This window comes from Pholis gunnellus, assembly GCF_910591455.1.
Source record: "Pholis gunnellus genome assembly, chromosome: 11".
Taxonomy (NCBI): domain Eukaryota; kingdom Metazoa; phylum Chordata; class Actinopteri; order Perciformes; family Pholidae; genus Pholis; species Pholis gunnellus.
In genome coordinates, this window is record NC_136538.1 from 14680173 (window position 1) to 14704033 (window position 23861).

Here is a 23861-nt window from a genome sequence, read left to right on the forward strand (position 1 = left end):
AAATTGGAGGGAAAAGGAGGATTTTAACCTCTGTACCCTCAGGGGATGCTGCTGAGAAGTACTTTACTCACTTTCCCTCTACACCGTCCTCTGACACACACACACACACACACACACACACACACACACACACACACACACACACAGTTAAAGTGGTCAGTTTAGCTATACCAATACCTATTATTTCCACATTTTCCTGGTCTGTCTGGGTAATTCAACTGGCAACCTTTAGTCAGGGACAAACTGTTCACTTTGGGGCCGGAGCGGGCTTGTTTGATGATGACCTTTCAGAGACTCGGCTCTGTGGTTTGGCTCTCTCACCTCTCTTGGAGGTTGCTGCAGTCGTCAGACTCGTCCCAGACGGCAGACTCCACGTTCAATCTCACCGTGTCTTGTGTTGAATGCGTGTTTGTCTGGAGAAAAAGGAAGTTCAGTGAGATCACTGGCTCAAAGATACTCGCACAAGTCAGAAAAGTGGAAGGATTAAGATGCCTTAGCTGTGGCTTACTGTTGATTTAGCATCAATATTGTATGGTAGCAAAACAAAGTGATGGATAGATAGACAGATAGATTGCGATGATGTATTTTAAATGATGTATTGATTGCAAAACAATTGCTACAATGCTCATCTTAGAGAGCCTAAAGGATGCATTGCTCTTCCTCCAGGTGGTGAGTCGCGTCGCTGCTCAGCAGGGGTATGACTTGGATCTGGGCTACCGGTTGCTGGCTGTGTGTGCTGCCAACAGGGACAAATTCACTCCCAAGTCCGCAGGTAAGGCCCAGCACTTTACTAAAACGCCAGCGGAAACGCATGCTCATACATCATCCCATTTACTGCTGTTGACTCGCGAGACAGCGGCGACAGAGTGCTCATTGTTCTCCATGCTGGATTTATTCACTTTTTCTTTCATGAAATAAAACAATTGAAACAAATGGCTGTTTGGCTTAAGTCGTGATCCAGTCAGAAGTGTTCCCCCCTTCATTACTCTGCTCAGTCCACGAGTGCACAACGTAGCTGCTTGTTATGTTTTGAGCACTATGTAAAGTCATGCTAACAGACAAGTTTAATTTGCATATTATTTTTGTTCTTGTCGACGCTTTAAAAACAAATAAGGTTGCCGTGAATCTGTGGTTTGTGGATCTGCGACTGCGACCACAGACATCACACCAAAAAGCCCGTAGAGCATTATAATGTCAGATATTTTTAGTCCCCCATTAAACATTAATGTGCTATTGAGATGAGCCGTCCGGGTGGTAGCCTCACGAAAACGGTCTACTCAACAGTCTTTCCACATGAGCCCGTGCACACTCACATGTATGCATATGTGCGTGCACACACAGACACACACACACACACACACAAAGCGAGAGAGAGAGAAAGAGAGAGCAGTAATGCTATCCTCAGACATTTATCTATCAAATCCAATTTCCCCCCGATCCATACCTCCCCTCCCCACCTCCCACCGTCCTGCAGGAGCGGCCTGTTCTTGTACATTTGTCAAAGTGAAATGTGCAGAGGCGGGAGAGAGGAGAGAGAGAGAGAGAGATGGATGGCTGGGGAGGTGTCGCTGATGTGTGCTGGACCACTCACTCTGCCTGACGAAGCCGTAGCCAGCCAGTCAGAGCGCAGATAAACTCTTGTTTCTGCAGTTACATAAGTGGCAGTACCGAGAGTCAAATATTTTGATTAAACTGTGTGATTTCTGTGTTGGTGTTTTTTTTCTGGCAAGGCGAATATGTCACTGTTTTCGCAACTGCAGTGACAGCAACCGCAACTCTCTGAAATCATATCCCACAATTCCTGAGATGCAATGTGTTGCTACTGGATGTGCAGAAGGCAGAAATGTATCGCTCTCTGCTGTTTCACGCTCACACAATCCTGTGATATGAACATTTGCTGGAGCTTGAATATCCTCTTTCAGTTTGTGGAGGGGAGCATCTTGTTGGGAGGAACTTAAGTGGTCAGACAGACGTCAGTGTACGATATTGATTGCTGTATTTCTCTCTCTCTGTCTGTGTTCCTGTGTTGGGATAATGTGATTGTTGTCCGGGCATGGCTCGGACTGGCTGGCCGTCTGAGCCCGACTGACAGCCAGAATCATCCTCAGGCCTGCTTGATGGTTCTGGGATCTAATAGAAGACAGCACTGGGTTTCAGGAAAAGCTGTTTATGCACAGCGGACAAATGGGAACTGTAGTGTAATTATGCGGGTATGGGGTGTATGTGTGTGTGTGTGTGGGGGGGGTATGATGCAGCCAGTCATCAAACGAGGCAGGCGGGCTGTCGGAGAGGAAGGCAGATGTGACTCAGGGCAGGTCTTACTCACTGAACATCCTTCTTACCTCCCTCACAAGGACGTCTGTCTGAGAAAGCAGATGGGGGGGGGGGGCAGAGAAGACGTGATGCACACTTGAACTCCAAGACACATGCATGCGCTCATAATGCATCAACAAGGATGCAGAGAAGCATTAGGTTTTCACTGCCCTGTTAAATCTGTCTGTATGGTCCTATTTTTACTGTGTGTGTGTGTGTGTGTGTGTGTGTGTGTGTGCACATGCATGAATGTGTGCTAAATTGTGCAGGCCCAGCACAATCTTCTGACAGCCTGCATGGCGACAGAGGGCCGCGAATCTGACACCTGAGAGCCCAGACGAGGGCCAAGCAGTCTGGGCTGCTCTCTGCAGGGCTCCTCTGGGGAGGAGGCATACTCTTAAGACTGCAGATCAATCACACTGACCCTTTCTTTTCGGAGCATCAGTTAAAGAGGAAATTGATGAAGCAATTATTGCTACCCCTACTTTTTCTCTTTTTTTTAAAAACACTTTTACAACTTGAGATGTTGCAAAGTTAACTCGACGTGTGTAATACTCACTACAAGTACAAAACGCTCGATTTACTCTAAATGAATCAGGAAACAAATGAATGTATGACCTCCAGTAAGTAAGTAGAGAGGCTACTAGAGAGTAAACAGATCTGCAGTATTTACAGTGTTTACTATTTGCTTTTTGCACGTGTTCGCCTGTCACTGTCGTCACTCCAAGTAAGAGAACGCATGAACAAACTACAAACGCCTAAAGTTGTACTTCTCCCACCATAAAAACTGCTGCCCTGTGAGACCTGTCGAGAGATTTTTCAGCAACAGCAGACTGCTGCCAACGAGCTGTCTGGAGATTGTGACCCTCCAGTGAGGCTTTAGGGATTAGCGTGCTGCTCTAATCTGGAATCAACCAGCGAAGAGACTTATCTGCTGTTAGGCGAGCTAGCATTAGCACTGTTAACTCTCAGTGCCAGCGGGGAATACACAGCTTTGACGCCGTTAGCATACTAGCAGCTAGCATACTTACTAGCATCTAGCAGCTAGCATACTTACTAACAGCTAGCATACTCACTAACAGCTAGCATACTTACTAGCAGCTAGCACTTACTAACAGCTAGCATACTTACTAGCAGCTAGCATACTTACTAACAGCTAGCATACTTACTAGCAGCTAGCATACTTACTAACAGCTAGCATACTTACTAACAGCGAGCATACTTACTAGCAGCTAGCATACTTACTAACAGTTATCATACTTACTAGCAGCTAGCATTTATGTAGTTCACTCTCTTGAAAAGAACAACTTTGAGGTTTTTTATCTTTTTGTGGCATCACACTTGATGAACGCCACTTCTTTGTCAAATGCAGTTTTAAAAAAAAAAATCCAGTTTAATTTTAAATCTAGAGTATGTATGTTTGTATGTTTTCCCCCTAATAATCTGTAGTCGGCTATAAAATGTCCAACCGAGAGGCTCATTAGATAATCGGTGTGCTGCTGCCCTACAAACACTAATAGACTCTGAGCTGTTGGGTTACTGTGAAGTTCAGCAGACACCAAATCAGATTAGGCAAATAATCTGTCAAGGGTTTTAGCGTTTCCTTCCTCTGCGAATCTGTCACCGTTGTCTTCAAGCTCATAACAGTTTGTTATCTCTTTCTTTAGGAAGCAAGAGCACCAATAATAAACCTACAGAATTGTCATTATGACAAGATATGCCAACTTTCTTGCCTCTTCTTCTTGACGATGCCCCCCCCCCCCGTTAAGTTTAAAATAGATGAAAGTGAGTCTTAAGTGTGACTCAGTCTGTGTATTATGTTTTCAACATGACTTGACACGCTCTGGATTAAAGGTAGCTGCTCCCTGGAATGATCGCTATGTTCTTTGAAACCTATTTTAATGTTTAAGTCAGGTTTCTGCTTGTTGTTCATCTGTCTTGCTCAAGGATATGATGATTCGATCTCCTCGCATGTTATCAGGAGGCTAAGCTTCAGGAGTGAATGCTTATCGTTTCAGTCAAACAGCGGGTGATTTTTTTAGGATCCCTTTATATACACTTTTTAGTTTCTCTTCATCGGCTGATTAGGAAGAGTGTTTGGAGACGAAAAATATGATGAAAAGAGCTTCGCTTTGTTCTGGGTGGTTTGTAAAATTCCCCCACCCACTCACATCTGACATTAAAAAACAAATTGTCGCAGCAGAACTGCATGATTTGTCAGCGCTCTCAGGAAAACAGCCACTACACAAAACTTCCAGGGTGTGGCTGTAACTCACTCCATACCCTGTGAACAACACACACGCATACACACACACACACAGCTCACAAAAACACCAACACATAACTCCCATAATCCAGCTGAAAAAAAGACTTTGTGTAGACTCATTTCACAGTGTGTGAGTGTCTGCACACGCACACACACACACATCCTCTGTCTCCTCATTTGGCCTACAACATGTCTTCCACTTATCTGTCTCAATTTACTTTCACTTGATTGATTTTCTCGCCCGGTCTTTCTTTCCAACTTTGAGCTGCGTGTGTAGAACTAGAGGAAGGTGTAGGCATCCTTTGTTACTGACCCAATCAACCTTACAGACTTTTATATTTGATTACTGCTGAGTAAGAGCAGCGGGCTGAATTATTAACAGGAAACAGGGTTTATTTTTAGCAGGCGGGCCTCTCCTCTGACACTCTCCAGTGGTTCGCCTTAGATGATGAAACCTCTTTGCAACCCAAAACTACCCTCAGAACTTCACTATTAAGTTTATAGAAGTGAAGCTCGTGGGGAAATACTTATTAGGGTAGCTGCATTTGCTGCCTCTGGCTGATTGGATCCTCTATCACGCGCTACTTTAATTGGTTTGGTTTACACAGTTGCAAGTAAATTCATTTTGGTAATATCCCAGCTGAGCTGGTAGCGCAGTAGCACTCCAAACACAGAAGACTTTTGTTCTTCTCAAAAACCGGATGAGCAAATGATTTAAATCCCCCCTTTTGTGCAGGGTTGACTGATCTGGCACCCACACCTCAGGACTCTCCCCCCCTCACACATCGTCCCCCAAGGGGCTTTAGATGCACCCCTTCAATTCACACTTCTGTCCAACAATGCCTTCCGTTGTCTGTGTTTCAATTCTGCGTGGGACATTTGTGAAACCGCTGATGAGTGAGTGTGTCTGTCACACAAAAGACAACTTCCCTCTGATGTCACGAGGCCGGCGGGCTTTCCCCGCTCTTTGGGCTGCACTGCACATCTCAACATTTAGGTAAGGAGAGAGAGAGGGAACAATGACAGCTGGGCGCTTTCCCGTTCATTCATCCAGATTGTTTATTTTTTCACCTTGTCGGCTCATGTCGGGGGGGGGCGGGCGAAGACGAGATGAACTCCGATTCACCCTCATCTTGGCTCTTCTTTAATTCAGTCGCACTCAGATATTCTGCGAGTCTCTGATGTGTCTTGTTAGTTGGATTTACAAAGTGGCCTCTGATGAAGACAAGGGGACGGTGTCGGGTTAGATTGTTCTGCAGGCAGGAGTCCCCTGATAGGGCCAATCATTTACTATATGTCCGCCTCAATAGATTGATCTTTACATCTCATACTTTCTTCTTCTCCCACTTCCTCGCTCATGCATTGGCTTTCAGTCAGCTATGAGCTCCACCCATCTATGCAAGTTTGCAATCTTGCAGATTTTTTTGCGCTGTTTCCTCTTTTTTTTTTTTACCCTTCCTGACACGCTGCTATATTGTGCATGTGTGTGTTTCTGTGTGCACTGTCTTAAGTGTGTGATGGCAGCTTAGAGAAACAGGGCAACGGAGCGCTACACAGACTGTAGGCAGCGCACATCAATAACAGCAGCTCATGACAGAGGTGAGAACCACTGGAATATCTTGCCTTCTCTATCTCTACTCCTGTTTGTCTGCGTCGGCTCGCTGTCTTTATCGCTTCCTCTCGTCCTCGCTCCTCCTTGCCTGTCTCCTCTGCTCCCTCTGTCTATTCCTCTCTCCCCCCCCCCCCCCCTGCAGTCTCGAGAGTGTGTTGGAGCCGGTAGCAGGTACAGCAGGAGCCCATTAGTGCAGAGCCCCGCTCTGATTGGATAAGCCGGAGAAGCCGGGAGACTGCCTCTGAATAATTGATGTGCATTGTGCAGAAGCTGGACAGGGGGAAAAAGACAGATCAGAGAGCAAGGGGGAGAGAAGGGAGAAAAGAGAGTGAGCAAAAGCAAAGAAGAGAGGAAGACAGAGGAGGAAGTAAGAAAGAAAGAAAGAAAGAAAGAAAGAAAGAGAGTGAGCAGAGTAAGGGATATGTGCAGAGAGTGAGAGTGATAAGGCGCAGGCAGGAGGCTTGGAAGCAGCAAAAGCTTTGAGAGTTGCCACTGGCCTCTGCGGGAACAGGAGCATTTGTGACACTTGAGTCTTTTCACTGCGCTATGAAGGGAATAAGATGAGATGTGCAGGGACTTTGCTTGGCTCTGGGTAAGTGTGTGTGTGTGTGTGTGTGTGTGTGTGTGTGTGTGTCTGCTGTCCATGTGTGTTTGTCTGCACAAAGCTTTTTTTTTTTTGAGTGTGTTTGCATGCTTGGGGCAAGATCAGAGGTTAACAGGCCAGTAGAGGAGAGGATTCAGGTCCAAGATGACACAATTATAAATGCAGTGATTGAAGCAGAATTTGTCTTGTTTTCTCTTTATATATACTCTTGCATATTTGGCAAAACTTTTAATTTCAACTGTGCTTTTCCCATTGCTGTGTCTGTTGCAGCTGTAATTTAGGCCATAAATAACAAGGGCATCTATGTTGTGTGTGAGTGTAGTCTAAAGCACTGACAGGATCAGGGCAGATCAGCTGACCACAGGTTGACCTACATGCTGTTCTGTCACAGGGTTATTCTGAATGGGGTGTTTGTCTGTGTGTGTTGGTAATTTCTTGGCTTATTTCTGGGCTCTGTGGGTAAGTGTTACAGTTGAGGTTGTGGTTATGTTTTGGTCTTTTATGTTGAGTATCAAGGCTGTGGATTTAAAGAGTTTTACTTCTTTAGTTCTCACAAAGATAGAAGAACAAGCTACGTTTGCTTTTGTCAGTTTGGGTGTAGTTTATTTGACATTACACACATACACAAATGCCGTAATGATTCCACTGTTGTAAAGAGGTAACATTGAGTCCCAGTGACTGGGCAGCATCTTCCTAAAAGAGCACGATTCCATGTCTGTGTTCAGAGTGCAAGTGTATGTGCGTCAGTGTATGTGCCTCTGTGTCAGGAGAAGATGACCCACTTTCCCAATGTGGATCCTTTTTTTTTTTTTAAGTTGTTGACCTGTGCTCGGAGCCAGAGCCTGTCTGCCTGTCCCCTCGTTAGGAGACAGGGAGGGGGAGTGTAGTCATGGAAGCACGATGTAGTTAGATCAGCGCACACAAAGGCCTGCTCTCTGTTTCACTCTTCCATTGACGTTTAGAAGTATGAAATGTACCTGTCACTGACAAACGTGTGTGTCTGTATCTCATAAAGGAAAACAACACTGCCTTCACATGAAAAGGAGTAAAGAGGCAATAAAAGCAACATGATGCTGCAGGGGGGGGGGGGGTACAATCAGCGTTTAACCTTAAAAGCTGACAACTTAATGGCTCCCGCGAACAATTACCCAATCTTCCGTTGACCTACGTAGGAAGCTATAAAACAATACGACTTCCAGCAAGCTGTTGTGGAGCTGCAGCACTTCCTGTTAGCCCGAGCAGGGTGTAAACCGCTGAAACCGTCTGCATCCTCAACACCACAGCCACATGCAGCTGCTTCCCCCCCCCCCCCCCCCCCTCCAGCCTTCCTCCTGACTCCCTGGCTCAAAAGCTGTGTTTGTCTCGCTTACTCTCCACACTTCCGTGACCTCCCGTGACTCCTCTCTTGACTACCTCCCATCAGGCTCGTTTAGTGACTCATCCGTGTGACATTTGACTTTGAACTGTATGTTGTGCGGCCTGTGCAATTTAGTTTCTGCTCATTTTTGTGAATCATTGACACGCTTGTCGCCCCTCCCTCCTCCCCACTGAGAGCAAGTGGGCAAAGTTAAGTTGCGTTAGAGTCTGCTGAGAGAGAGTTGAGAGAGGAATTTCTGGTAGGACGAACTGATGTCGGGTATTGATAGCAGCGAGGGTGGAGCTCCCGGCGCCCCGGGCGACTCTCGTCTTCTTGCAGGATGTGTTTCAGGAAACACTCAAATTCTTCAGTCTTGTTAAGTCACTTACACACCTATTAGTGCTTCAGTCAAGGTGACATGGTCTCATGGCCACGCCTCAACAAATCCTCCCTTTACAAATTCACCTGTAAAAAAAAATGTCTCAGCTGGAACTTTTGAATCAGTGTTTTCTCATAATTCTTGATTTGTGTTTTGAACCCGGGTTTCACTGAAGGAACAACAGTGGGAGATAAACGACGTATTGTGGAAGTTGAGACAAGTAGTGTGTCTGCTTATAATTAGGCATGTGATATTTACCAGTTCCCCTCCAGTGGTGAGAAGCTGCGCGTGGCTGATAAGAGCAGTTCATTCACAGCTTGCTGCTCTGTGATGCTCTTTCTCGCCGTGTGAGGCGCTTCGCTGCATAAGCGCATATTCACAAAGACTCCAACTGTGTTTGTTTACTCGCCAACACACACACACACACACACACACACTTCACTTTTCAGCATTTACTTTTTGCTCTGTTTTTGAACGTATGCTTGTGTCCACATACCTGTGCTTCTGTTTACTTATACATCGTCTCATGAGTGCAAAATGTGCGTATTCACAGCACGACGTGTGTGACTCGGATGTGGATGATGGGTGTGCGTGATCATCATCACGGTGAGTGTTGTGACAGTTCTCCGATACAGATGTGGAAGGCCGCGACCCCAGGCGTATAGCACTGTAAGCAGGACACGCCGACCCACAGAGCGTCTGACGCAGATACACCGGCCACCTGAATTTCACGTCCCAGCGAGGATGTAGGTCAAACCCATTGGTCAATGCCATAACCCCCGTCGTAGCAAATGTACCTGAAGTGCTTTGTAACTGACGTGGTCACTCATATCACACCCAGGAAAATAACACTTCATCATTCAATCATCCTTCTTTGATTAATTATACTTTTTCTCTGCTTTTCTCTGTTTTATATCATTGTAAAGTGAATACCTTTGGGTTTTGGACCATTGGTCAGACTAAAGTGACGGGGGGGGGGGTAGAGCGGATCGTCCTCTAATCGGGAGATCGGCGGTTCAATCCTACAAGCCTCCTCCAATCTGCATGTCAAAGTGTCCTTGGGCAAGATACTGAACGCCAAATTGCTCCCGTATGCTGTGCTATTTGTGTGTGTGTGTGTGTTTTAGTTTAGATCCGGATGGGCAGCCTCAGTGTATGAGTGTGTGTTAATGGGTGAATGTTAACATGTAGTGTAGAACACCTTGAGTGGTCAAAAGACTAGAAAGATGCTAAATAAATAAGTTTTTCATGAAACTGCCCTTTATTGTTAAGCACATTTTTCCCTATTCTTTAATTAATCGAACATATAATCGGCAGCCCTTATGTCAAGAGACTTTACGCTTCTTTTTTTTGTTGCTTTACAGACAGAGTTTTTTATGGTTTAAGTGTGCTTTGAGATTATAAATACATTTGGTAAAATGTTAAAGACCACTCATTCCTTTCCTAAACATATTTGGAAATGGATTAAGTAATACACATAGGATGTGAGCTTTGCGTCCTTGTCCGCTCTCGACCGTGATTCGTTGTATACCAGCACACAAATTGAGAGTATCTCACTCAAGAGAATGAGGAGCTTCTATAAATACTGTGCTGAGACATGTTCATCTTTGCAGTGAGCCTCGATCGAGCTCAGTTGGACTAGGCCCGTCCCACAGCACATCAAAAATGTAAAAGACTGTGTTGTTGTCTTTTTGTGGCCACAAGCAACACGGAAAGCCCACATTTCCCAACCGAGCTCCCAACATTTTGCACCTTTAGCGAGATCCAGCCGTCATACTGCATTATGTTTGGTGTTCATGCTGATTCTTATAACTTTGCCCCGTTTAAAAATGTGTAATTTGAACCCCACAGAAACCAGCACCTGCAGGAGATGTCAGAGTGACTCAGGTAGAGCTACCCTCCCTTCTGGGCTGCAGCATCTCTTTGGCTTGTGACCCACACACATCCCGGGGAGGAGGGGATCTGCCCACTCCCTCCATCTCCACCTGTCCTCTGTCTAGCATCCTTCCATCCATCTTCTCCCCCCCTCTGTCCTCATGTCTGGTGTACTGCCAGAGGTCCTGGATGAAATTCTGTCAAACCAGCCAAAATAAGAAAAACTGCATTGTTTTACCAATGCAAAAAAGGAAAAAAAAACAAAAACAAATATGATTAATTAAACAACAACAACAAAAAGTCACAATATCAAATGACACAAAATAAGACATTTGAAGTTGGAGGCTGTTTCCGATTTGGAATATTCTGATCCTCGTGAACAGTTAGTTCCATTAAAGGCCCGGTTTTGGTTGAGTGTGACTTCTGACACAGAGCCGTCTCTCTGCAGGGCATGTTTGAGTTGTTCTGCCTCTAAGCTGTTGAGACTAAAGCCCATTTGATATGCTCTTCTCTTGGAAGAAGTTGGCTGAACAGAGACGGGGCAGGATGGGGGATATCATTGACTGCTTAAATGGCTTCCATTACACTTCTGCAAAAAAAAGCATGACTTTTTATTTTATTTTATTTTGCAGGATTTTTATATGCCCTCCATATTCGTCTTTTGCATAATATTTTGTACCCGCACAGCATAGACCTACTTGCCAGTGTTTTACAGACCTCTGCCTTTGATATCTATTATAAATTGCTTCTTTGTTATCATCCCACACATTGTCTCAGAAGGCTTCTATGTCAAGTGCTGCAGTGTTCATGCTCAAAAAGTGTAATTTTTCATGTAGTATTTCCTCCTTTTGTCTGTCTTGTTATCAACAAAAACTACAGAAGAGCTGCATGCACAGTATTACATGTCTCTGTCAAAGCCTGGCCTGTCCAGCGATGGCGATCACAATTTGGCGTGACGGCCAGATTTTTGGTAATTTGAGGACCAGAGGCAGGGACTTGCATCTGAAGATGTATCTAATGTATAAAAACGTATTAAGTTATGCTCAATCAGCACAATGCTCTTGCAGAACACAACACAAATGTCTCTACGAGCCTTTGTGCAAACCGACCTTAGCTAGCCATGCGAAGTCTATACTTTGAGCATGCACAGTGATGTCGCAGTGAATAGAGTCGGTGATGCAGCTTCACGATAGATCTTTTATTTATTTATTTTTGACAAAATCGCCTCCGTGCCATACATTGCCACCAATCTTTGCTTTGTGTTTATCATCCAAACAAATGAGGCTGCAACCCTCACATGTAACATCTCCTTTTACAAGAGGTTTCTTGGATGAAAACATGAATTTGATAATGCACCAAAAAGAGCGTAGCCGTCATGATACCATGTCAGTAGCGTATCACTGATGCCATATCAATATCACGATACGAGTGAAGCTCAAGAGGAACCAGGTGTCTCCTGCTCTGAATTTAACGCACCGAAATGATCAAGATCTGAGCCGATTCCTTTTATTTTATTACCACTTGAGTGTCGCCTTTTTTCTTGCGTTTGATTTTGGTAAACAAACAAGTCTGTAATTGCTTTTGAAAATATTCTGCAGCAGTAAACGGCTTTTGGTAATGCGCGCGAGTCAAGGACTCAATATTCTGCTCTGGAGAATGTTTATTGGGCGACACTTGTGATGACATTATTGTAGAAAAAAAAAAGTCAATAGTCATATTGAGAGTAACCGCATTTAGACAGACGTATCATTTTGTAGTTCGATGAAGGATTTTACTTTAGATTTTTCCACACTGTCATATTTAAGAGATTTTATGTCAATCCCACGTTGTGCAACTTTATCAGCCAAAGTCATAGAAGTAATCTGGAGCCAGCATTTGCACTAAGACAGTGTTGACAGACTTTTTCTTTTTTATATATTCCAAAATTGCACTGTGCTTGGTGATGAAGTCATGAGCTAAAAAATGACGGAGGATAAAATCTGTTTGCGCCCACTGAAATTGCCATTTCGCTGTGTAGAGTTCACTTCGTTGCTGGCACTTGACGTGCACGGGCACAAAATGGGGCCATTTAAGCGAAGCTCTTCTCTGCTACTCTAGAGGCCAATTGCTCTGTAAAACTAAAAAGGATGCCGTATAACACATTTTGTTCAGCGATTCACGCCTGGGAACTGTCCGGCTCGATGACACTCTGCTGCTGGCCTCAGCAACTCCTCTGAAGGAGTTGAGTGTTAACTACCTCGGTAAAAAAAAGGGGGCACAACAGTTCACGTGAAGGCGAGGTCACCTTCCCAAACCCTGACGTGACAGGATCTAGGGCTTCACACTTACATCATATCATGTGTTTATCAACAAAGTGGGGTCACCACCATCCAGCTAACTCAATCATGTTTCCCAGGATCAGATAGTCTGTCATGATTTAACAGGCAAATGATCTGCTCGCAGGCTTTTACCACACACACACACACACACACTGCACTGTCAGAGTTCATAGTGATTAGCATCGGGGCTTCCTTGTAAAAAGAGGACTTGTACTGTACAAACACTCTGTCATTAGTTAATGGGCCTTGCAGGCTGTTACCAGGGCTTACTCTCCCTCGGCCGCTGCTCCCGGAGGGGCTGAGGTGAGGTGAGAATGAGCCGGGGCTCCTGCTATCAGTCAGCCATACAGCGGTAAATACAGCCTCAGTGAGGAGGGCCCGATATGTCTCCGGGCATTACACAATTAAAAGCCACAGCTTCTCTGAAAACCGAGCCGTTGGAAGAGGGTCAGCTCGTCTCTCGCTGCCGGTAGAGGAGAGAACAGAGCACTTGTTAGGGAGAGGTCTCCGTGTTCGAGTCCCGCTACAGGGAATCCATTGAATCCACCTTTTAAATATCTCTGAACAGGGACGGCATGTGTATGTAAACTATGATGTAAGTGCCATGGTTTGATAGACACAGACACATTATTTACAACTACAAAAATATCACGTATACAGTAACTGCTAATCGACTCATCTTTACAGGCTCCTGCAGTCGTTTCGAGCTGTATTGTTGTTGTTTTTGTGATTTTGTAAGAAAGAAAACTGATGATATTAGACTCACAGCAACCAAACCTTCATTGCCGGAGAAGGTGCCTTCAGGCAACACTGCCACAAGCTCCCCGATAAGCCTAATGTTTCAGACTCGTATCTACAATCTCTCTGCGTTCTGACCCAAACGTAAACTATCGTGTCCAAACTTTATCGAGCAACGCTGGCGTTCTGCAGAGCTGCTTCTTGATCGTCTGGGTATCCAGTGTTTGGGCAAAAGCTTGGCTGAACTTTTAGTATTCGAGCTGCATGCAGAGACATAAGAAAAACATCCCTGAGAGTTCCACCCACTCATGTGCGAGGAGGAAAACTAACACCGTTCCCCCCCAAAACTGAGCCATCTCTCTCTTTGATCTCGCCTGTTGCAGAATTTGCTCATTATGAGTCAACGTTATCATTTTACAATGTTGTAAATCGATAGCTTGTGATAGAAAAGATGCACGGTGATTCGTCTTAGCATCATGTATCTCTTCAGTTTATCCCCCCCACTTTTTTTTTTACATTCTGCGTAGTTTTAATAAATATTGTAAAAGCTACACTTTTCTATGACTGTGGGAGCCGCCGGTGTAAAGGCGGTATAGAGTGAATAAGGTTTTAACAAAGACCCGCTAAGTGGTTGCCCTTGGCTTGTCTCGGTGCCAGGTAGCTGTTGTAGCCTTCAGCACAAAGTGTATGATTTAACTACGAGGCTTTAGCGTAAATTAAATGCGAATTAACGGAGAGATGAAAGAGGAGAAACAAAAGCGGCGTAACAAGACAAGAGACCTTGCTTTACGTTCTCCTTTTTTTTCTTTTTTTTTTTTTTTATGTTGACTCGACAGTCTGTGCTCTTGGCAGCCGCCCCTCTTGTCCTCCCATTAGTTAAGTTAACAGAACGTCCTAATTAATAACAGCGGAGACAGTTTTCAACACAAATTGTAGAACAGTGACTGAGAGGGATGTGGGTGTGTACAGTGTGTGAGAGTCGGGAGATAAAGGGAGAGCAGTACGGTAGCGTAGTTGCGGGTGTGTGACGGTGTTGGCGGGGGTTCTAACCCGAGGGGTGGTGAGGTGAAAACATGTACTAGGCTCGTTAAATATGCACCCTCACTGTATTATGAATGACTGCCGGCCTTGGCGGCATGTTAGCATTGGTGGCTCGTTGCCACACTGATATGATAAGTCACCACTGCTCTCTTTTCTCCTCTGCCTCTCTGTGTCTCTCTCTCTCTCTCTCTCCCCTCTCAGAGCAACTCCATCACTTGTGCTTGGAGCTGATCTTTAGGTCTAAATGGTGGGTTTCCAGTTGAAGAGACAGGCCCTCGGTGCAGAGGTGGTGATTTAGTGGGGAGATAAGCGCTCCGTAATGGCAGGGTGGAATAATTCCTCTTTAACTAGGAGGCTTGGCTCTCTCCACCCTCCTGAAGAGAATGTGACTGCTCCTCCGCTTCGTTCTTCGTTCCTTTCCTCTCTTTTTCTTACCTTCTCTCCTCTCCTTCTGTCTTTGTCTTTCTTAGTAACATGTCTGATCGGATATTAGTCATTCAGAGAACATGATCCATTGTTAGCTCAAGCAGTGTAGACCCGGTGTATCTTAATGTACAGGTCACAGATGGCACAACTCACTCATTAACAAGGCTTCAATTTCATTTTTCTTTTTTAAATCAGCCATTTTTTTTATTGTCATTTCATTTACGAGGCACTTTGACAGACATTTGTTGTTTGTGGCCTTGTAAATCTTCACAATTCAATGCTAATTTCATTGTTTGAACTGTTTAAACCTCACGATTTCTTCAGGGCACAAACATTTTCAAAAACTCTACATCTTTAAAACCCCAAAGCTGGCAACAGCTCCTCCTGAAAGCTGATGTATCTGGGTCTACAAGGCTAAAAATAGCACCGCTTAAATTATTTAATTAAGTAGTGAACACTGTAACCTCTCTTTTGTTGGCTTGTCGAGACAACTTTCTAAATCAAGAAGCAGTGTGTTTAAATAAGCCACACAACTCTGATCGATTCAAGAGTGACATGTTGTGATCGGCACAAAAACAATATCCCCTCGTCTTCATGAAGAGGATGAGAATGCTGCACGGCATGATTACTCCTTAGAGATATGAGAGGACATGGAAAGTGTGGAGGAGAATGAAGTGGTGGTGATGAGTGGAGGAAGTGAAGGAGAGTGAAGATATCACACTTTCTTACTTCCTACATAAGATTGTATCTGTAACCCCATTCACGCTGTCTCTGTCTGCCTCTCACGCTCCATTTCAGCCTCTTCCTCTCTGTGGCATAAAAAAAAACAACTGGGAGGTCCTTTGTGCTGTTGAGAGATTTCAGTTTATATTTTTACACTGCAGGTAGAGATGATGTGATGTAACTGTTGTGAAATCCACTCAGGCAAATAATCAATGTAGTGTTTATTGAGTTGGGCTGCCCCCTGCAGGCTTTAGCAATAACTTCAGGCCGGGGTGGCTCTGGACACAAGCGTACGATTCAGTACGCTGCACTGTTGAGAAGATTGAAAAAAAACGAGAAAATCCAGGTGTTTTTCTAGGTGATCATTCACAATGTAGAACCTTAAACATGCACTAAAGGCCACGTGAATAATACACAGTGCAGACCCATGTTAGTGCAGGCATACGTGTGTGTGTGTGTGTGCTGAGAGGAGACTAACGCATCCTGTGCATATGTGTGTGTCCCCGTGTGTTTCCGTTGCAGCCCTGCTGTCGTCGTGGTGCGAGGAGCTGGGTCGTCTCCTCCTGCTGCGTCACCAGAAGAGCCGGCAGAACGAGCCGCAGGGAAAAGTTCCCATGCAGCCCAGTATGAACAGCATGAAGCCCGGCCTCACGCACAGGTCAGTGGGGAGTCCCTGAGACATGAGAGATGATGCCTGTCACATGATTAAAGACTCGCAATGCAGCTTTTTATACATAAAGTATCCCAAAAGAAGAGGGAAAAGAGGAGTATCAGCTGAACAGCGTAACATCAGTAAAGTGCATCGGTGAATTGGCAGATACGAGTCACTTGCATTTGGATAAACTCGGTTGATCCTACCGTTTGTACCCATTAGCTTCTAGTTAATTCTTTTAATGATATATTCCCCCAAATTGCACCAAACTAATTCATAAAAAGCTAACTACGGTTCACTTAAGTATCTTTAAGAGACGGGGCGCAACAGTCTCCATCAAGGTATTATCTTGAGTTCAGTGCTTATGTACACAAGCTAAGACACAGTGTTTTTCCATTGTTGTGGAGCTGAGGGGATTTGGGGTGGAGGGACAAGCCGGCAAAGAAGAGAGCAGTGAAGTAATGTTTTTGCAGAACTTTGTGTGCTCTTGCCTCACTCTCTCTTTCTCGAAGAAAGCCCGGAGTTAGCCGAGAGTCCCGTTTGCTTCTGCTGGGGATCTTGGGATAATGTTTGTGAGGAAATATTGAACAAGTCGTCCATTCCAAGAGCTAACCTCTGAGCGAAAACAAGCCGCTCTCCAAAAACAGCAGTTCCTTCCCACTCCACTGGCCACTTGCCTCTCCCCATGAGGAATTATCTTGTTTATCATACGTAACAGGCGCTCATGTTTTGTTCTAAATTATACATTCCAACTCTTCCTATCCATATCCAAAGATTCTCCAACAAATCATTTTTATTTATCAGATTTAGTTTTTACTGGTGTGTGTGTGTGGGCATGCAGCTCCTCATTGACTCATTTGGAGCTTTTCACTCATGTGCAGCGATTAGCAGACATTCTGGCTGAAAACGTGTTTTGAAATTGTACGCCAAACATTTTTCAAAATGCCAAACATTTCGGTAAGAAGAATTCCCAAATTATTCACATTTCTGGACGGACATGCAACTGTGTTGGCTTTTCTCTTGACTCTTTCCTTTTGCCAAGCGAAACTTCAAGTGCCATTTGGCGCGTTTGTGTTTTGATCTTCTTTCCAGTGATGGATCCTTTCCCTATGACTCTGTCCCCTGGCAACAAAACTCCAACCAGCCCCCCGGGTCATTGTCTGTGGTTACAACAGTGTGGGGCGTGACCAACACGTCGCAGAGTCAGGTATGTCCGTGCATGAACAGCATCCAGCTCCACTCAGAAGGGTTTGCCTGCTTTGTTAATTTTACACACCTAATGGGTATTTTTAATCTTCCTTCCTTTGTTAAATCCAGGTGCTAGGTAACCCAATGGCAAATAGCAATAACCCCATGAACCCCGGAGGTAACCCTATGGGATCGGGTCTGTCTGCCAGCGCAGCGGGGCTCAACTCGCCCCAGTTCAATGCTCAGCAGCAGCAGTTCCCAAACAAAGGAGGCTCCAACCAACAGTACATGCAGCAGGGCATGTACGGCAGGCCCGGCTACCCTGGAGGTCCTGGGGGATACAGCGGGAGGTAAGAGACTGGATACGACTCTCTTTTTTTTTAGGAAATAAAGCAATAAAAAAAAATCACAATTATTCAAACATGCGCTCTGTGTATTTTTACAGTTACTCTGGAGGCCCAAACCCTCCTCCAGGAGGTATGGGATTGAGCTCCCACTCGCGTTCTCCCGGTGACTTCACTCAGCCGGCCGCCGCCGCTGCAGCTGCTGCTGTCGCTGCCGCTGCTGCAACAGCAACGGCCACGGCAACGGCAACGGTGGCAGCTATGCAGGAAACCCAGAATAAAGATATGAACCAGTATGGACAGGTACGGCACACACCGGCCAACTGATGTTTACAGTTGTGAACACCAAATGTACACGGAAATCTATTATCCAACCACCTGCTGGAGACCAAAATAATCGTAACGCTGAAACCTTCTGTTTGGTTTCCAGATGTGTTCTTCGTTCCAAATGGGCCCTACGCAGACCTATAATAGCCAGTACATGAACCAGTCGGGCCCACGAGGCCCCCCTGGAGGTATGAATCCCGCAAGCATGGGTTCACCCATGAACAATCCCAATATGAGTGGACCTCCAATGGGCATGAACCAGGCTCGAACCCCAGGCATGGTGCCTTTTGGGGCTCACGGCCAAAGGATGCCTCAGCAGGGGTATCCCGGAGGTCCTCGACCCGGCATGCCCATGCAGGGGATGAAGAGGCCATATCCTGGGGAGGTGAGTGGAAAGATCTGAAAACAATCTGGGGAAAATGGGCTCTATTTTCCTGCAGGCCCAACATTGGGGCAAACACAGCTTTACAGGTATTTTTTTTTACATCTGTGCCTGTTTGGTTATGTCCTGGCACCATACAAACATGAAAAAACTCCAAACCCTATTTTTTTAATTTTCCTTTGGATAAATGAGTGAATTGTTCATTGTTCTTTAAAGAAATAAATGAGTGTTTTTAGATACGCTGGGTAGGAGATAAACACAGTTTAGATGTTTTATGAATTAGTTGTATTACAGGAACACAGAGCCCTACAAGTCATACAGCACCTAAAAGATGTTTTAATGTTTTTTTTCCTTCCCTTTAACTGTCTTCGTCCAGGCAAGTTACGGGGGTCAGCAGTACGGACTGAACAGTCAGTTCCCACCGCAGCAGGCCCAGTACCCCCCATCAAACGCCTCCAGGCCGCTGCCGTCTCCCAACTACCCCGGCCAAAGGATGCCAGGGCAGCAGGGCCAAGGACAGTACCCACCTGGCATGCCCATGGGCCAGTACTACAAGGTCTGTCATGCCACACCAATCACCAACAACCTTCTCCTATACTCAGGGTCAGAAGGGGGGCTAGAGCCTATCCCAGCATGCACTGTGGAAAAGGCAGGGACAGACAGATCACAGCATATATTTATATAACACATCTTGGAGCAAACTACATGGTGCAATAAGGAACTAAATGTAATTATGATTGCTCTTTATTGCCTCACAGCAAGAGCCCTTCAATGGTCAGGGCACCAACTTCTCTGGAGGCGGATACTCCTACGGCCAAGGCAATGGGGTATGTTTTCAGTCCAGACTACATATGTCTCTCAGTCATATATGTGAAATGAGTTCTACAGATGTTTTCATTATTGCACTTTCCTGCCTTTTACAGCCCCCGCGGCCTGCTAACTACCCCCACTCCCCGGTCCCTGGAAACCCCACACCCCCTATGACCCCAGGAAGTAGTATCCCTCCGTACCTGTCGCCAAACCAGGATGTGAAGCCGCCGTTTCCACCCGACATGAAACCAAATATGACGGCACTTCCGCCCCCTCCAAGTGAGTACTCCAGCGGTTCTGAAACAAGTGGTTACTTTCATATATGTGATCTTTTATTTCATCTGGCGCATTGTGTGGCTTTACGCTGCGTTTTTCTTCTTTTTTTTTTACCTCCTCTCCCAGCAAACCCCAACGAGGAGCTGCGGCTGACGTTCCCGGTCAGGGATGGAGTGGTGCTGGAGCCGTTCCGCTTGGAGCACAACCTGGCTGTCAGTAACCACGTCTTCCACCTTCGACCCTCCGTCCACCAGACGCTCATGTGGAGGTACGACCAGCGCACAGGCCTCCACACACACACACACACACACACACACAAACACACTATTATTTACTATTACAGTGAGAGTTTTTAAGCTTAAAGCACACAGACAGTTCATTTGTTTTTCTGGTTGTCGCTCACTGCTCTGGTCCTATCCCGTAGGTCCGACCTTGAGCTCCAGTTTAAGTGCTACCACCACGAAGACAGGCAGATGAACACCAACTGGCCCGCCTCCGTCCAGGTCAGTGTCAACGCCACGCCCCTCACCATCGAGAGGGGAGACAACAAAACCTCCCACAAACCCCTGCACCTGAAGCACGTATGCCAACCTGGAAGAAACACCATCCAGATAACAGTCACCGCCTGCTGTTGTGTGAGTGCACACTATCAGGACAATGTATAACTACTAGCAGTTCATAGATGTAATTTTTTCATGATGATTTTATTTGGTGTATGTGTTTGTGCTCATTAGACTTTCCTGTTTATTTCCATGTCCTTGTGTGGCTTTGCAGTCCCACCTGTTTGTGCTGCAGCTGGTCCACAGGCCATCTGTGCGATCCGTCCTCCAGGGGCTCCTGAAGAAAAGACTCCTTCCTGCAGAACACTGCATCACCAAGGGTATGGCTCATTTTGTCTCTCAGTGTCGTTATTATGCATAAGCACATCTTAATTACACAAGCTCCCACCTGCTTCTCTTTATGGTGGGCTTTAAAAAAAACAAAAAGGTAGCGAAGTACACCTGCAACTGTTTAACAAACTAATTCCTTCCCTCTGAAACACTTTCGTCTCTCAGTTAAGAGGAACTTCAGCAGCGTGGCCGCGTCTGCAGGCAGCACTACTCTTAACGGGGAAGACGGCGTGGAGCAGACGGCCATTAAAGTGTCGCTGAAATGTCCCATCACCTTCCGACGCATCCAGCTGCCCGCACGAGGGCACGACTGCAAACACGTCCAGGTTTGCTCAGATTTAAAGAAGTGTTAGAGGTTACTTGCTCATGTAAAAGTGTGGAGATTACTCTAAAGGGCATGTGTGATGTTGTTCTCCTCAGTGCTTTGATCTGGAGTCCTACTTGCAGCTCAACTGTGAGAGGGGGACATGGAGGTGTCCTGTGTGCAAGTAAGTGAAAAGCTATTTCATTTTTTGGGATGTAAAGGTGAGATTACTAATGAGGTTTGCCTCTTATGGATTATATCTAATGTCTTTTTTCAGTAAAACAGCATTATTAGAAGGTCTGGAGGTGGATCAGTACATGTGGGGAATCCTCAACGCCATCCAAAAGTACGTATTCTTCCTCGTTTTTTTTTTCTTCTGAGTTCATTGTTTCAAAAACTAAACACTGTCTTCTGTTTCCTTTTAATAGTTCAGAGTTTGAGGAGGTCACTATAGACCCTACATGCAGCTGGCGACCTGTCCCCATAAAGTCTGAGCTACACATCAAAGAGGACCCTGACGGACCGCTTGCCAAGCGCTTTAAGACCATGAGCCCCAGTCAGATGACCATGCCCAATGTGATGGAGATGATCGCCCAGCTAGGGCCCGGTACAGGACCCGGACCCGTCCCTGTACTCGGTCACAGCCCTTACCCCCCGCACCCCAGTCAACATCCTAGTGGCAACGGGGGAGATTACCCCGGAGCAGGTAAAGAAAAACAGCCGGGACCCGACTGCGTAGATAAATAACAGGATAGTCAGCTCGTTTGTTGGAAAAGGAGCTGTTTTGCTCTTCTTAGCGGGAACAACGGATGTGTCTCCAGCGCATTAAACAAAGAAAAAAGCCCCAAGGAGAGTTTTGTGCTGAACCTTGGTTTAAAATTTCATAAAAGTGGAACGTGTGTATCCCCTTATGTAACCACTTTGAAAAGAAAACTTTCTTGCAACAGGAAGGATTCACCAGACAAGTCAGCAGGGCCAAACTGCAGTAAGCCTTTTGACAGAAGTGTTTTTTTTCCTCCTTCAAGGCAACAGTTACCACAGCCAAGGGAACTTTGACTTCCCTCACGGGAACCCCTCTGGTGGTGGAGTGGGAGGAGGTGGAGGAGGTCCCCCTATGAGTGACTTCATCCATGGCCAACAGCTCTCCCACCCGCCAGATTGCCCCGGTGGTCTCCTCTCCCAGGACAAGCCCCTCAACCACGGCATTAATGATGCAGTAAGTAGGGCTCTGCTTGCGTTCCCATTCCATTGGTTATACCAATAAAGTATGTTTATGGGAACAATATATCACTATGCAATCTAGTTTTATTTGTAGGTCTTATGTCTCTTATTTATATTCTGCTAAGACATTTTGTCCTGTTAGCATAATGTGTTACCTTAGTTTGTAGAAGATTGCTGAAAATAGCGGCTCAGATTTGTGCTCTGAACAAAGGTGCAGCTTGCGCCTCTAGCCAGCATGTGTGCTCAGTCATGCTCACGTGCTCATGTCGCCGTATAATGTTGCAGCTGTACATGTCTGCTGATCACAGCTTCCGTTTAGAAGGCCTGTTCCATGTTATTCACGCTGGAACTCATTTCGTTTTTTTCCCTTCCTATCTCTTCCCTCGCATCCTCCTCCCTCCTTAACACTCTCTTTGTCTTCCTTCTTATTTTTCACTCTCCCGGTCGCTTTCTGTCTCCCTCTCGCACCTGCAGATGTCCCATACCGATCAGTCCCATAACTCCATGCAGCAGAGCTTGCATGCGTCTCCCCACCCTGGCGGCCATTCAGGCCCGCCCTTACATCACAGCGGCCAGTCAGGGCCGCCGTTGCATCACAGCGGCCAACCGTCGCAGCCGCCTCGCCAGTCGCAGCCTCAGCCGCATCAGCAGCCGCATCAGCAGCCCGGGCAGAACAGTCACCCCCACAGCGATCTGAACTTTAACCCCTCCTCAGATGGAGCCCAGGATATGCCCGAACCCTCCCTGGATGTAAGTGTGCCCACTCCGGGCACCCTAAGCTACCTGTTAACAGCTAACACTTGTCTGCTACGACTGCCCTCATCTCTTTGCTGTGTGCTCTGTTTGTGTTTTGACTCTCAGTTTGCTTTTTTTAACGCTTGCTTGTGTGTACATTGGCTTCAACAGACACTTGGGCATGACTCAAAGTCGTCCTGCTGCAGAAAGATAAATATGTTTCCAGGTTATTTAGCCTTGCCACTCATCGTCTCTTTTCCGCCTTTTCCCAATAGCTGCTTCCAGAGCTGGCCAACCCCGACGAGTTACTATCGTACCTGGACCCGCCCGATCTTCCCACCAACAGCAACGACGACCTTCTCTCCCTCTTCGAGAACAACTAGCCTCCCCTAGAAACTCTCCTGCACCTACGGGAGTCGTGATCGTGTTTGACTGTCCGTCCACAGACACCTCACCGACCTCCCCTATCGATACTTCAAGCAGCTTCCTATGCTCATGCACGCGCACACGCACACAGTCTGTCGCCAGGCAATGTGTGGCATAGGAGCACGGCCGTAAAAAGAGACGTCTGTTTCGGGAACTCCAAGGGAGAGAGCCGGAACGCCACTCATCCCCGCACTCCCTTTTTTTCCTCGTGTAAAGATTCCACGCACCAGTTCCACCGCCTTTGACTCGAATCACACCATTTACAGCCAGCCATGTTGGCGGGCACTAAAGTGATATTATATATACATATATAAATATACATATATATATACATATATATAAATATACATATATATATATATGTATATATATTGATCATATTTGTGACTTTTTAACAGAAAACTGTGCAGCTATAATCATCATGTGTAAACAACACAGAGGAGACAGGAGCCTTTGTGGGCTTTAGGAAAAGTGTTGTAGCTTTTTTTTTTTTTTTTTTTTTAATTATCATTTATTTTTGTGAAAAAAAAACAACATTGTCTTGTAAGAGTGTTTTTATCTTATTTGAAATGTGTTCTTCCAAAACTTTGGCTCATGCCCTTTGACGCCCAGACTTCTCGGTGTGTGTGTGTGAGTGTGGTAAAATGTCCTCGA

At 45.8% G+C, this 23861-nt stretch overlaps 1 protein-coding gene across 1 annotated transcript in view; it reads left to right on the forward strand.

The window, feature by feature from the left end:
- zmiz1a (zinc finger, MIZ-type containing 1a) overlaps positions 1 to 23609 on the forward strand; it is a 71265-nt gene extending 47656 nt beyond the window's left edge. Inside the window, exons 4-22 of the mRNA XM_079169355.1 lie at positions 667 to 772; positions 16175 to 16310; positions 17397 to 17511; positions 17622 to 17842; positions 17938 to 18139; positions 18267 to 18548; positions 18922 to 19101; positions 19304 to 19372; positions 19469 to 19634; positions 19758 to 19899; positions 20056 to 20266; positions 20406 to 20511; positions 20687 to 20847; positions 20942 to 21009; positions 21103 to 21171; positions 21254 to 21531; positions 21851 to 22041; positions 22521 to 22796; positions 23057 to 23609. Of these exons, the coding sequence (XP_079025481.1) occupies positions 667 to 772; positions 16175 to 16310; positions 17397 to 17511; positions 17622 to 17842; positions 17938 to 18139; positions 18267 to 18548; positions 18922 to 19101; positions 19304 to 19372; positions 19469 to 19634; positions 19758 to 19899; positions 20056 to 20266; positions 20406 to 20511; positions 20687 to 20847; positions 20942 to 21009; positions 21103 to 21171; positions 21254 to 21531; positions 21851 to 22041; positions 22521 to 22796; positions 23057 to 23164 (3087 nt within the window). The 3' untranslated portion in view covers positions 23165 to 23609. The remainder of the gene's footprint in view (positions 1 to 666; positions 773 to 16174; positions 16311 to 17396; positions 17512 to 17621; positions 17843 to 17937; positions 18140 to 18266; positions 18549 to 18921; positions 19102 to 19303; positions 19373 to 19468; positions 19635 to 19757; positions 19900 to 20055; positions 20267 to 20405; positions 20512 to 20686; positions 20848 to 20941; positions 21010 to 21102; positions 21172 to 21253; positions 21532 to 21850; positions 22042 to 22520; positions 22797 to 23056) is intronic.
- The last annotated feature ends 252 nt before the right edge of the window (positions 23610 to 23861 follow it).